The following is a 15,589-nucleotide window of genomic DNA, read 5'->3' on the forward strand; positions in this document are numbered from 1 at the left end:
TTCTTCATCTATAAAAATGTTTTAAGCAAGATTGTCTCTCAATAATTCCTAGGCCCTACCTCTTCAAGAAGGTATTCTGGAAAACAACTCATTAAGATTCTTCAATAAGCCATATGCAGGGTATATATACACTTGCAACCTCTGCTACTTAGGAAGCTGAGGCAGGAAACTCCCTCGAGCCCGAGTTCAGGACCAGCTTGGCTAACACAGTACAAGCACATAATTCATTTTACTTACTAGCGCAACCTGACTATCATGGAATGAAAGGATTTTACTAACAAAAGACAGCTCATGGGTGACACCTGCTGCTGAAACTGTGATTTAGTCCATGTAAATAAGGGGCCAACAATTAAAACAAGCTGACATTAAAGAAAACTGAACAGAAAAGTTCTTTCACTTCTCAACTCACAACACTTTTTTCCCAGACACACAGAACCAACCTATGGCCTCACTCTGAACTTCAATATGCTCAGGTATTTAAGACTCTACTTAAGAAATGGAATACAAACAGAATCTGAAGCCAAAAATTATTACCTGAATAAAATGAAGCCAAGTGACTCTACTGCTGCTCTCCTGACATCATCATTAACGTCACTCACCTAAGGAGAAAATTTAAGATGACTGTGACACACATTATAATACACACTCCATTAATAAACTGATCTAAATGCCCCAATCACTCAAATGTAAATTAGTCCTTAACAATATTTCCTCATTAAGTTTTTCTCCTTTCTAGGTATATCAAAACACATATACCTTAAATATATACAGTAAATAAATTCAAATAATGGCACATGTAGTTTTTAAAAAGCCTTTCCTAGCTCACCTTTAATCCTAGCACTAGGAAAGCAGAGAGAGGGTGTATCTCTGTGAGCTTGAGATCAATAGCCAGGGCTACACAGTGAGATCCCGTCTCAAAAAATGAAAACAAACAAACAAACAAAAACCCTCTTTTCTTTTTTTTTTTTTTTTGTTTGTTTGTTTGTTTTTTTCAAGACAGGGTTTCTCTGTGTAGTTTTGGTGCCTGTCCTGGAACTCACTCTGTAGACCAGGCTGGCCTCGAATTCACAGAGATCCGCTTGCCTCTGCCTCCAGAGTGCTGGGATTAAAGGCATGCACCACCACTGCCCGGCCCAACCCCTCTTTCCTTAATTTAGAAAAAATAAATCTAAGAATTCTCCTTTCAAAGGTTCTTTAGATGTGTCCATGGCCTGGTGAAGTTTAAGGTTCAGAGATACTTAAGATCAATTTGGCTGCATTATAGCTTTTGGGTATAAGGAACACCTATGCATTCCTTCAATGTTGTCTCCAAATAATATGCCCTAAGATCAAGCAAAATATAAATGTTTACAATATAATTCATCCTATGTTTGCTGTGGTAGTTTGAATGAAAATGGCCCCCATAGGGCTCATAGGGAGTGGCACTATTGAAAAGTGTGGCCCTGTTGGAGGACGTGTGTCACTAGAGGTGACAAGCCAGGACCAGTGTCGTCCTCTCTTCCTGCTGCTACCTGCAGAACAGGACTCTCAACTACTTCTCCAGCACTGTATCTGCCTGCATGCTGCCATGACCCCCGCATGCTGCCATGACCCCCGCATGATGACAATGGACTAAACCTCTGAGACTGTAAGCAAGCCCTAAAAGTTTTCCTTTATAAGAGTTGCTGTGGGGAGTAGGAATTTTAAAACTGAGTTTCCTGATCCAATAGAAAAAGAACTGGTAAATCCTATGAGAGTTTTCCAAACCCATTAGCTACAGATTTTGCCCTTGTCACCAGAATGGACTTTACATGGGGGGGCGGGGGGGAGAGTTGCTGTGGTCATGGTGTCTCTTCACAGCAATAAAACCCTAATTAAGACAAGGATCCACCAGGCAGTGGTGGCAAACACCTTTAATCCCAGAACTCAGGAGGCAGATGTAGGCAGATCTCTGAGTTTGAGGCTAGCCTGGTCTACAGAGTGAGTTCCAGGACAGCCAGGGCTACACAGAGAAACCGTCTCAAAAAACCAAAACCAAACAAACAAAACGACAATGATCAAACACCAATGCTAATAAAATGGGACAAGAGTCTTATTTTAAACCTTTCTGCACTGAAGTGAAGTCATTCTCCTTTCTCCCATTGTCAAGATGTCAAGGCGACAGAAGAAATTCACCAAGTTATATGTGGAATGGAAACTATTTGAGCTGGCAACATTATTCTTAATAAACTACATTAATTAAATTAATTAAATTGAGAAGACTGGAAAAGCCTGTTGGAAAGCATGAACATCAGATTTACTGTGCAGGAAATCTCTTGAAATAGAGCATGTTCCCGTTAGAGTATCTACAGCTAATTTCACTGGCTAGAAAAAGTGGTTTCTTGACTGTCTTTAGATTTGCCTATTTTAGGATGACCACATATTCTCAAATGATCTTGTCTCTTACAAATGAGAATGCTCCTTGGGGTAGAGTTTTAGAGAACACACTGGGCTGTTTTTGGGGACTATTCATGCTGACACAGTACTGTTCTATTTCATTCTGAGATCCTACTGTTGAATTATGGATTACTGTGTCCAATGAATGAGAATAACTTGAGACCACTGATGATGGTCATATATATGTTATATGCTGTAGACAACCTACACCTCTATTGTTCACCTGCAAACTTCCCCTTCCACTTTACCCCTGAAAAAGACCAGAGTACTCACAGCAACATGTAGCAGGCGTCGAATAGCTTTGTTGTTACCAGAGCCACAATAAGCCATTGCCACAGTATACATTCCAGATCTTCGAAGAATCGGGTCCTGAGAAAGAATAATTCCAATTAATCCTTAACTTACTTCCAAGAGTGACTGCTGCTGAGCATTGTGAAGCAAGCCTGTGGTCCCAACTACCTGGGAGGTGCAGGTAGGAGGTTTGAGTCCAGCTGTTGCAGGACAACCTGGGCAATGCAGTGAAACGGCCTCTGAAAACAGACATCTCAGGTATAGTAGCACAGACACCAGGCAGGCTTATTTAATGTAGGAACCATGAACCTTAAAACAATTCATGTGTGATTGGTAATTTTCAAAGTGAATGGGGAAAATAAACCCTCAATAAAGGAGAAATTGTTCTCTCTCTCTTTTGGGGGGAGGGTTTCAAGACAGGGTTTCTCTGTATAGCTCTGGCTGCCCTGCAACTCTGTACAGGCTAGCCTTGAACTTAGAGAGAGCTGCCTGCCTCTGCCTCCCTAATGCTGGAATTAAAGGTGTGTGCCACCACCATATTCTAATTTGCCTTTTTCTTAACTAATTCTTGGGTAGAGCACTGAGTAAAAGAAATGTGGAGTCTCACACCTAAACAAATTAATTAGTAATCTAGCCAATAAACTATAATGTATTGATCACATTACAGAGAAGAATGTAACTCTGGCCACCTGCTGCACACAGTACCATCATATAAATATCAGAAAACCTTTACTCAAGTAAGTATAGAAAATGCCAGTTTTCTGATGAAAAAATAATAAACATTATACCTTATTAAAGGACTACTAAGCTGGGTGGTGGTAGTGTGTGTCTTTAATCCCAGCACTCAGGAAACAGAGACAGATGGATCTCTGTGAGTTTGAGGCCAGCCTGGCCTATAGAACTAGTTCTAGGACAGCCAGGGCTACACAAAGAAACCCTGTCTCGTGCTGGGTGCATGCCTTTAATCCTGGCAACTGGGAAGCAGAGACAGGTAGATATCTGTGAGTTCGAGGCCAGCCTGGTCTAAAAAGTGAGTTCCAGGTCAGTCATGGCTGTTACACAGAGAAACCCTGTCTTGAAAAACAAAACAGAAAAACCCTGTCTGGTGGTGGTGGTGGGGGACACACACATACACAACGATGATGACGACTACTAAAGCATTCAAAAATATTATAGAATAAGACTGTAGGCTGCAGGGGAAAAAAACAAATAGGATCTCACCTTATCACGACAGAGAGATTCAATGAGAGCATCAGCCTCTTCCATCCTCCCGTACATCACTAATGCAATGCCAACTGCTAGACCACGAAGAATCTTCTCATGTTGAGTTTCTTGTGCATAGCCAACCATATCCTCAATAGCCTGGGCATTTTTAGAACCTAACATAACCAAGCCTAAGGCCAGGCCAGCTGCCTCCCCTGGAGTAAGAAGTAAAATAATGAGCATCAGTTATGTTTATAGAGTCAATAAAACATATCCAATTGAAATAGCACCTATTTGCATCAATTATCAAAACAACCATTAGCCTAGCCTCCTGAGTAGGAACTAAAAAAAAAAAAAAAAAAATTTTAGGTTTATTTTATGTGTGAGTGTTTTGCCTGCATATATGTATATACAACCACATATGAGCTTGGTGCCTGCAGAGGCCAAAGAGGATGTTAAATCCCCAAGAACTGGAGTTAAGACACCATGTGGGTGCTCAGAACCAAACCTGGGGGTCTTCTGTAAGAGTAATAAGTGCTTTTAACTACTGAGTTATATCCCCAGTCCTCGCAACCCTTTTAAAAATACTTATTATTGAGCCGGACAGTGGTAGCACACACCTTTAATCCCAGCCCTTGGAAGGCAGAGCCAGGTGGATCTCTGTGAGTGCCAGGCCAGCCTGGGCTACAGAGTGAGTTCTAGGAAAGGCACAAAGCTACACAGAGAAACCCTGTCTCAAAAAACAAAAAACCAAACCAAACCATAACAAAACTTATTATTATTTATTTGTGTGTGTGTGTGTGTGTGTGTGTGTGTGTGTGTCTGTTTACATATATGCACATGTCCAAGAAGGTCAGGTCAGAGGGATGTTGAATACCCCGGAGTTGGCATTAAGGCAGTTTTGAGCTGCCTGATGTGGGTGTTGGGAATTGGGACTCAGGAACTCTGTAAGATCAATATGGGCTCTTAACTGCTGAGCCATCTCTTTCCAGTAGCAACTTTAAAAGAGAGACATCTTTTGTAGCTATTTTCCTTTTAAATCTTGACAGTATGTACCATCAAATCTTGTTATAAAGTCAAGAGACATTACGGCAACTTTTTTTCTTTTTTTTAAAACATTATCGCCAAACACCATAAAATATACTCAGGACACAAACGACTCTCTTTAAAACTTCCTAGTTTTGCAAAATTACTCTTGTCAGAGCACTCTGCACACACCCCTTTAGAAAGCCTACATTTAAAAAAAAAAAAAAAGAACAAGATAAGCCTGCTAAACGGAGCAAAATCTGCTCCGTCTTCAACTCAAGAAAAACCGTTGAACTTTTAGGACAACACCAGCCTTCTCTATCCTGCCTAATGCAATGCCAACTGCAAAACTAGGCAGAATTTTCTCATGAGTTTTTTAAGGAGACTATAAAAAGGCAAGAAAAAAAAATCACAATTATATTCATCACAAAGTTTGTTGTTTTCAGTAACAAATGCTTACCTGTCACAGCATCATCCTGATACAGGTTTGTTTTCAGCAAATCATACACATCCTGGCGTGCAGTTCCCATTGCAGCCAAACCAAGGCCCAGGCTGCCTCCATGTCTAACAATCTAGGGCAAAAAGTATTGGTTCTGATAATCTAGAACACAGTACTTAAAAATCCGAACTTTAATTCTAAAGTGCCTCCCCACACACACCCTATCTCACTTTAGGCTGCTTTCAAATTTACTATGTAGCTGAGGATGATCTTGAACTGTTTGATCTTTCTACTTCCCAATTGTCAAAAAATATTTTGATGGGAAATATACAGAGGGTGGCTCAATAAGAAAGATTAGATAGTCAGGAGCCCCATGGTAACCTCAGCAGTTTTAGTTATGATGTCTGCTGGTGCAAACAGTGACTGGAGAAGAATGTGAGAGAAGAAGATAGACAGAGGGTACCTCCATAACTTTACATGAGGAAGACTGAACAGGACTAAGAGGCAAGTACCAGTGAAAGATTAGGAGGCAGGCAGGTGCAATCTATGGATGTTTGTAAGCTCAGGAGAAGGAGGCAGTATACCAGATGCTAAGGATTGAGGAGAAGAATGCACCTACGAAATACAGTTGTCAAGTAGGAGAGATGGGGTAGAGCACAAAGTTGGCATTCATCTGAAAAAGGAGGCTTTGGAGGTTGTCCACTTCAATGTACAGTTTGCTCTCGCTGACGAAAGCACTCTAGCATTGCTTTAGGAACACTCCTTTCCCAGTGGCTGAAGTGGGCGCTACTGAAGCCAGGGCAATAGGACACTCCACTTCTAGAATTTTAATGTTTTCAATTAGAGAAATCCAAGGACAAAAATGTTTCAAGTTTGTTCATCCTGACAATAGGTCCCTGAAGACATACAGAACTCCATCAGCTTCTGTTTATATGTAATGTATCACTCAGAGTTACTCAGCTTCTAGCAAAAAGCTGGTTCATCAACATCTTCATTAAGATACTTCTGATTATGAATTCCTTGCTTCAGTCAGAAGAGGCTTCTATTACCAGTGTTTTGTTGTTTGTTTTGTGTGTGTCCACAAACTACTTGAGAGGAAATGAAGTAAAGATGTGTGTGTTTATACATGGATAACTTGTGGATGAGGAGTTTGTCAGCCAAGACAGACCACCTTCTTGGTTCAACTTTTTTTCAGTGAAGTCTGACACTAAGGTGTTCTGGTTCATTTAGCCATTACCCTGGTAACTTTCTAAAAACTCACTTGAACTTGAAAGCTAAAGTCTAAAATCCCATTTCAGGGTCATTTAAAATAACAGGGCTACTTAATAAATTTTTTTCAAAAGAATAACATTTAAAAAACTTATTGTCGGGCAGTGGTGGCGCACGCCTTTAATCCCAGTCCTTGGAAGGCAGAGTCAGGAAGATCTCTGTGAGTTCGAGGCCAGCCTGATCTACAGAGCAAGATCCAGGACAGGCACCAAAACGACAAAGAGAAGCCCTGTCTCAAAAAAACAAAAAAAGGGTTGGAGAGATGGCTCAGAGGTTAAGAGCACCGACTGCTCTTCCAGAGGTCCTGAGTTCAATTCCCAGCAACCACATGATGGCTCACCGCTATCTGTAATGGGATCTGGTGCCCTCTTCTGGTGTGTAGGCATACATGCAGGCAGAACAGTGCATACATAATAAATAAATAAATTTTTTAAAAAAAAAAAAAGAAAGAAAGAAAGAAAAAATAAAAGAATGTCTGAGTTGGAAGGCAGCTTGGGCTAAATATAGCAAGACCCTATGTCAAGAAATCAAAACCCAAACAAAAGCAGTATCAATACAAACCCCCAAATTACTGTGGAAAGTACTGTTTTTGGTATTCCCAAATCCTAACGAATTTATCCACTGAAATACTGAGCAAATAAATAACTTCCTTGATCAGCGTTTCTCAACCTTCCTAATACCGTCCCATTAATACAGTTCCTCACGTTGTGGTGACCCCCAACCATAAACTTATTTCAATGCTACTTTATAACTGTAATTTTGCTACTATTATGAATTGTAATGTAAATATTTGATATGCAGGGTATCTGATATACAACCCCAGTGATGGGTTGTTTGAACCCACAGGTTGAGAACCACTGTCCTAGATTCTCAAATAATAGAAATTTGGTTTTTTATCCTAATACTTACATCATTGCTGGCATTCTTGAGCTGATTAAGGAGATAGTCAATTATGTCACCACCATGATTGGCATGAATGAGACCCAATGCATAGAGACCTCCACCTTCCTGATAGGCCGATCCTGGAGAAGTATCCTTGGGAAGGTATGTTGCCATTAACTGCAATGCTTCCTTCTCATGACCCTGTCACAAGAAGTAAGAAAAAGGTAGAGGATCACAGATGCTTTATCTTCTCCACAGAATGCCCACATGCTGATGCAAAGGTAACAGACATATTTGCATCCAAACAACTCCATCACTCAAATATGAGTCTTTAAGAGATTTAGGTCCACCCTGGTTAGAAAACATTGTGGCTAGATCTATTTTTTACTTTGTTTTACAATGTCTTCCCAAATTAACTTAGGTGACACAACATTTCAATTGAACTGTGTGGTATTTTGAATGTAACTGGCCCCCATAAGCTCATAGCGAGTGGCTCCATTAGGAGGTGTGGCTTTGCTGGAGGAAGTGTGCCACTGTGGGGTGGGCTTTGAGGTCTCCTGTGCTCCAGTTATGCCTAGTTCAGTTGACTTCCGTCACCTGTGGATCAAGATGTAGGACGTTCAGCTCCTTCTCCAGCACTGTGTCTGCCTGCACACCAGCACGTCCCACCATGATGATAATGGACTAAACTTCTGAAACTGTAAGCCACCGCATTAAATGTCTTCCTTTATAAGAGTTGCAGTGGTCATGGTGTCTCTTCACAGCCATGGAAACTCTAACTAAGGCAACCTGTTATAAAATGGCTTCTTAGTCCTCACAGGAAAAGGATTTCTGTTAGAATACACTTATTTTATTCTTTATTTCATCCTTCCCTGTCTGAGGACTGATCTGATCTGATGACATATACCTGTTGATGAATTACAATAAACTTATACTCCTTAGTCCCAGAAAAATGGCTTCTTTTCTGATGGTCAGTCACAATGAATAAAATATATTACCTTATGTATTACACCCAAGCTGGCAGTTGCAGTAAATTTGGCCCAGTTAGTGGCTCTGGCCAACCATTCCAAGTTATCTCTATAAGAAAAAAAAGCAACCTGAGCATTATTAATCCTAACTTTCCTCTTAAGTAAGCTGTTCCCTCTTTGGAGAAAAGAGTCTAGCATTGTAGCCCAGACTGGTCTTCAACCAGTGATCCTCCTGGCTCAGCCTCCCAAGCACTGTAATTACACATATGTGTTAATATTCTAAAATTTTTTGTTTTTTTGAGATAAGTTTCTCTGTGTAAGCCTTGGCTGTCCTGGAACTCACAGAGATTCTCCTACCTCTGCCTGCCCAGTGCTGGGATTAAAGATGTGTGCCATCAACACTCAGCTCTGAAGATTCTTAAAATACATGATATATAATTCTACTTGAACAAAAGGAAAATCATATATTTATAGTATAATTTATATCTATTTTTCCTTCAAATTACCAAGGCAACTAATAAAAATAATTAATTTTACTTTAAAATAAGTAAATATAAAACTATACGTAACAAGCAAAACATACTTCAAATTCAAGACTACTAAAAGTACGCTAGGAAATACTTTCAATGTAATCTTGGTTAAAAACCACTTTGCAGGCTCGAGAAACAGCTCAGTGGTTAAGAGCACGTTCTATTCTTACAAGAGGACCCAAGTTCAGTTCCCGGCACCCAACTCAGTGGCTCACAACCTCCTGTAACTTCAGCTCCAAGGAATCTAACACCCTCGTCTGGCCTCCAAATGCAAACTGTACATACCCTACCCCCAGGCACACAAGAATACGACAGATAATTTATTTAAAAAAAAAAAAAAAATCCACCACGGTGGGATTCTCCAGGCATATTTACCTAAGAAACTGGTCACTGGTAGTACCACAGTGCATGAATGAGTTTGCTATTACAGTTGCTGTATGACATACAGAATTTCGTACTGCATCCTACAAAAACAAGTACAGACTTCTTTATCACTGGCAAAGTATTTATACATACATATGCTTGCACACATTCAGAAGCCCTATTTTGCAGCAAAATCGGAAAACAATTGAAATGGGATTTAAAATATGAATCTGGAGACATTTCTTGATGTAAAGATGAAATACCTAGTCTGTAAAAACAAGACAATCAAATAGTATTATTTGTGGTATTATTATTATTAACTTAAGGTCACTATCAGATTTGTTTGTAGCCCAAGCAGGCCTGAACTTGCCTGACTCCTGATACTTCTGCCTTTAACTCTATGTCTGCATCACAACACCTGGCTCAATCAGATTTGAAGCATGAATTTACAGATTTCCCACTCTTCTCCTTCATAATATTATTCAGTTAACTACTCAGAAATTTCTATTTCTCTTCAACACCTTGTCTAAGGGCTGCAAGGTATTGGGGAAACTTTTTGTTGTTGTTGTTGTTTTTCAGGACAGAGTTTCTCTGTGTGTAGCTCTGGCTGTCCTGGAACTTGCTCTGTAGACCAGGCTGGCCTCAAACTCAGAGATCGAACTGCCTCTGCCTCTTGAGTGCTGGGATTAAAGGCTTGTGCCACCACTGCCCTGTGGTATTGGGGTTAACTTAAGTAGCAATGCTATAACTCTTCTGGCCTGCACCCTCTGGCAATCACCAAATTATAAATGCATCAATGTATGAATGTAGTTATAGCGCTAGGGGGCTTTTTACACTCCAGGCAAGTACTCTACTCTTGAACTACCTCCTAAGCCCTAACTTATTTACAAATTATGTGAGTCTATCTTTTTGCCATCTGTAAACATGAATATAAGGTTTCAAAAGGCACTCTACACACGCTTAAATCAAACACTGTTTAGTCACTGAACAGTATATAGCTATAAGAAAAGAACAAATGTCTCTGGGAAGGGATATCGAGTAAGAGAGAAGTTTTTTTTTTTAAATTCTATTTATCTTTTTACATGAAAACTTCTTTCTCCTAAGAATGAAGTTTATTTAGTACATTGCAAAGAGAGCAGTGGGCACAGCAATAATAAATGAGCTACTTGCCTTGAAAACACCACTGTGTGTGTGTGTGAGTGTTCCTGTGGGAGCACATGCCACCTCAAGGGCCATTGCTCAGGAGCTAACCACCTTGCTTTCTGAGACAGGGTTTCTCATTGGCCTGGTGTTCAACAAATAGGCTAGGCTGGTTGGCTAGTGAGCCCCAGGGATTCACCTGATTCCTCACCACCAGTATTACAAACAGGCACCATCAGCCCCATCATTTTTTTTGTGGGTTCTGGGGACTGAACTCACGTCTTTGTGTTTGCAAAAGAACCAAGCACTTACCAACTGATCTACTACTCTAGCTCTTTAGAAAATTTCTGAACTAAATAGTAATCACACCTTTTCAAAAATTAAAATTTGTTAGGATCAATATCTCAATAATGTAACAACAAAGTCAGAGTCTGTACTCAAGACTGATGGTTGAGTGGGAAATATAGTCACATAAACTAGAGTAACATCTTGATTGTGCTATCATGTTCAACTGAATACAAAAAGATAAAAATGTATTTAAAATGAAACAAAACAATTCACCACACTTCTCAACAAGAGACTAGCACAGAAACAGGAACTCAATATTTGTTAATTCCCTTTTTAAATGAGTTTTCCCTACTCACTGATTGAATTCAGGGACACATTCACACATTTTCAGGAGATGTTCTTGCACTGAGTTCAGCCACACTCATTGTTACTTTTACAAAAACTTTAACATTTCCTTGATTATAGGAAATAAAACAAAGCCTTCAACAAGATATAAAAGAACACTCCATTATGGAAACTGTTCTACCTTTGTGTTTTTCAGAATCATGAGGTCTGTGTTATTATTTCGTATTAGGAACTGTAAGTGTAATTCAATAGCCATTTCGCCACTTAAAATTTTTATCATTTTCAGTGTCTGGTCCTTGGGCTCTGGACTCTGCCAAAACAAAAAAGAATGAAAATTCAAAAATTAATGAAATCACTAAGCCAATTTTATTTCATCAGCCTTAAACCAATGAAAGCAGTCAAGCACACACACGCACAAACATACACATACTTATATATAACTATACATACATACTTTTTCTCTCATATTTTAATGATAGGATCTAGAAAATTCAACTATCATTGTTTGGAAGGAACACAATTTCTTTTCTTTGTCACATTCCACTGAGATAGACTACAAGTTCTAGAGAAGAATACAACTCATCCCAAAGTAGCTTTTTATTTATTTACTTAATTTTTTTATTTTTTTTTTCCGGAGCTGAGGACCAAACTCAGGGTCTTGCGCTTACTAGGCAAGCACTCTACCACTGAGCTAAATCCTGAATCCCCCAAGGTAGCTTTTTAAACCAGGATTTATTTTACGATTTTTGTTTACTTGTATATGTGAATGTATGTCATGTGTGTGCAGGGCAGAAGAAAGCATCAGATCGCCCAGAGATGGGAGCTACAGGTGGTTTTGAGCCTCCCAACATGGGTGCTGGGAACCCAACTAATATCCTCTGAAAAAGAACAGCATGCACTTTTTTTAAAAATACAATTAATTTTTTTTTTTAAAAAAAGGATGAATTTACTTACTTATTTATTATGCATACAGTATCCTGCTGGTATGTATGCCTGCAGGCCAGAAGAGGGCACCATATCTCATTATAGATGGTTGTGAGCCATCAGGTGGTTGCTGGGAACTGAACTCGGGTCCTCTGGAAGAGCAGCCAGTGCTCTTAACCTCTGAGCCATTTCTCCAGCCTCAGCATGAACTTTTAACTGCTAAGCTATCTCTCAGGCCTCCATGGTAAGCTTTTATTTATTTATCTTTTTTTTTTTCCAAGACAGGATTTCTCTGTGCAGCCCTACCTGTTGTAGAACTCACTCTGTAGATCAGGTTGGCCTTGAACTCAGAGATTTGCCTGTCTCTGCCTCCCAAGTACTGGAATTAAAGACCTGTGTCACCACCTCCCAGTGCTTTTATTTATTTTTAAAGACTTGCTTATTTTTATTTTATGTGTATGGATGTTTGCCTTCATGGATTGGCTTTGCACCACTTGTATGCTAGTGGCCCATGGAGACCCGAAGCGGGCATAGGATCCTCTAGAACTGGAGTTACAGACAGTTGTAAACCACAATATAGGTGCTGGAATTGAACCTGGGTCCTCTGAATGAATTTTCAAAACTACATTTTACAGAAAATCCATTTTTATAAAATGACTCTGGCATAACCCACCCCCCCAAAAACAAAACAAAACAAAAAAAAACTTTCAAAAACTCAAATATATATCATGTATTTAAAACAATGTGCTGGTCATGGCAGTGCACACCTTTAATCCCAACACTTGTCAGGCAGAATTCTAGTCTGATCTCTTACAGTGAATTCCAGCAGGGCTACACAGTGACAGTCCCCCTGCTCACCCCCCCCCACCCCCCCATCCTCTGGGCAGCAAGTGAACGTCCACTCACCACATCTGGTGTCTTCACTACCAGTGCGCCGCCTGTCTTCTCCTCTGTCTCCATAGGGTCACTAAAATGAGGAGAGACAACGATCAACTACAACACATCTCTTCTAAACAGAAGGGGCAGGCAATTTAGTTATAGTACAGATCTGAATGATGCTCGAATTATTCTACAAGAAAATATATTTACTTTGTGGGTATTATTCATTAAGAAATAAGATTCTTGGGCTGCAGAAATGGCTCAGAGGTTAAGAGCACTGACTGCTCTTCCAGAGGACCCGGGTTCAATTCCCAGCACCCACATGGCAGTTCACAACTGTCTGTAACTCCAGTTCCAAGGCATCTAACACTCTCACACCAATGCAATAAAAGAAAGTTAAATAAATTATTTAAAAAAAAAAGAAATAAGATTCTTGCATCTCTTAAGATGGAGGAAACAGATATTGAATTTCTCCCAAATAAACTCTTTAAAACAAACAAAAAAATGAATCTAGGTTAGCAAACTTTGTGAATAATAAATACAATAATAATGGGGACAAAAAGGTATCTTGTCCATTCCCAAAATAGTCAGGTGGAGACGAACCACTGGTAGCTAAATAAAAGTGTTAAATAAACTATCTGGGACCCCCACAGCTTTAAAATTAAACAGCCAACACTTCCCTCTGGGTCAATGCACAATGCTGTAGAGAAAATACTGGGCAGAGGAAACATAACACAAGAGAAAGTTTTACAGAACAATGAAGTTAGAAAAATGATCTTAAGCCACCTCTGTAAAAGTTTAGGAAAGCTAGTTTTAGTAAAATAAATCATAGAAAATGACTAAAGTAAAATCCATACAATATGGTAGTACATGCCTTTAATTCCATCATTAGGGAGGCAGAGAAAGGTGGAGCTCTGTGAATTTAAGGTCAGCCTGGTCTACACAATGAGTTGTAGACTAGCTAGAGTTGCACAGTGAGTCTCTTTCTTTAAAAAAATAAGAAGAGGAAAAGAAAATGATTTAAGATTGAAAAGACAATAAGATGGACTAAGTATGTAGCTCATTTGGTAGAGTATTTGCACAGCATGCATGAAGCCCTGGGTTTAGTCCCTAGTACCACATCAAATTTGTCACAGTGGCTAATCCTACATCATTCCAGCACTCTGGCCAGCCTGGGTGGAGCTTCTATTCCAAAACAAAACAAATTAGAATTAGAAAAATGCAGAAATTAAAATACAACCAGTAGAAAGTTACAAATGAGAAAAAAACAATCATTTCAGAAAAGATTAACACAGAAAACACGACAGCAAATAAACATAGAATGACTTTTAAAAAGAATTCAAGAACAAAGAAAAAAATCTTCAATCAAAAAGAAATTTCTAGTTGGGTAGTGGTGGCACACACCTTTAATCCCCAGCACTCTGGAGGCAGAGGCAGGCAGCTCTCTGTGAGTTCAAGGCTAGTCTGGTCTACAGAGGTTGGTCCAGGACAGCCCTACACAGAGACACCATGTCTTGAACCCCCCTCCCCAAAGAAATTTCTGTAAATAAACAGGTGTAAATATGGGTGGGGCAGGAAAGGAAACTACATGGTATTCCCCTAACATCAGGAACCAAGGATATTCACTTTCATTACTGCTATTCTAAAATGCAACAGGAATCCAAGCAAGTGTAAAAAAAAGGGGAAGGGGAGGGTAGAGAGAAAGGAAGAAAGAAGTAAAATGGTCTCTGTTTGCAGATGTATAATTTCTATGTAGAAAATTCTACAGAAGGATCTATTTTTAAATTTTTCTCCCCCCCCCACCCCAGAGCTGAGGACTAAACCCAGGGCCTTGCGCTTGCTAGACAAGCGCTCTACCACTGAGCTAAATCCCCAAACCCTATTTTTAAATTTTGCTAAAGCTAAAAAGTGATTTAGCAAGAGTACAGGATTCAAAGTTATACATAAAGATGACGTATATTTCCATATAGTAGCAACAATAAACTAGAAATAAATTCTGAAATACCACACAATAGCATCAAAAACTCTAATATACTTAAGAATATGAGGAATTTAAGAAAAATGTAACGAACACTTTCATGGTATCTATAACACGCTACTGAGAAAAAGTAAAGAAAATATAAATAAGTGAAGAAAAGTACCATGTTCATAGATTATGGGACTGAATATTGCCAGGGTTACAGGTTCAGTACTGTGAGATTTCAGTGAAGAGATTCAACACAATCCCAGTCAAAATCCCCATAGGCTCACAGAAATGCAACAGATCTACAACAGCCACAATGAAAAAAGAATCAAACTGTGGGTCTGGAGTCTGAGATGTATGTATCTCAGTGGTAGAGTGCCTGTGTAGAATTTACAAGGACCCCCAGCACTGGGATAAAAACAGCCTATATTATCTGATTTTAAGACGTAAGTCTTAATAATAAAGATAGCACTCATATATGGAAAGACAAATGGATTAATGATAAAGAAGAGAAAAAAAATAATCTTCCAAGCTTCCACAGAACAGCCCATTAAGCTCTAAGCATTCAATGGCTCCTCCCAACAAACTTCAAATACTCAACAGTCCTCCCCAAAACAACGTGGTCAGGTACTTCACAGCAATACCAACTTCTATAGTAGTTGTT

General features: G+C 39.4%; 1 protein-coding gene across 1 annotated transcript in view; it reads right to left on the reverse strand.

The window, feature by feature from the left end:
• Positions 1 to 15,589, reverse strand: part of Psmd1 (proteasome 26S subunit, non-ATPase 1) — an 82,587-nt gene that overhangs the window by 51,189 nt on the left and 15,809 nt on the right. The window contains exons 8-16 of the mRNA XM_052750538.1: positions 12,990 to 13,050; positions 11,341 to 11,469; positions 9,399 to 9,487; positions 8,524 to 8,602; positions 7,553 to 7,726; positions 5,396 to 5,507; positions 3,928 to 4,124; positions 2,689 to 2,784; positions 535 to 599 (exon numbers count right to left, since the gene is read on the reverse strand). Of these exons, the coding sequence (XP_052606498.1) occupies positions 535 to 599; positions 2,689 to 2,784; positions 3,928 to 4,124; positions 5,396 to 5,507; positions 7,553 to 7,726; positions 8,524 to 8,602; positions 9,399 to 9,487; positions 11,341 to 11,469; positions 12,990 to 13,050 (1,002 nt within the window). The remainder of the gene's footprint in view (positions 1 to 534; positions 600 to 2,688; positions 2,785 to 3,927; positions 4,125 to 5,395; positions 5,508 to 7,552; positions 7,727 to 8,523; positions 8,603 to 9,398; positions 9,488 to 11,340; positions 11,470 to 12,989; positions 13,051 to 15,589) is intronic.

This window comes from Peromyscus californicus, unplaced genomic scaffold, assembly GCF_007827085.1.
Source record: "Peromyscus californicus insignis strain IS unplaced genomic scaffold, ASM782708v3 Scaffold_21__1_contigs__length_65335640, whole genome shotgun sequence".
Classification (NCBI taxonomy): domain Eukaryota; kingdom Metazoa; phylum Chordata; class Mammalia; order Rodentia; family Cricetidae; genus Peromyscus; species Peromyscus californicus.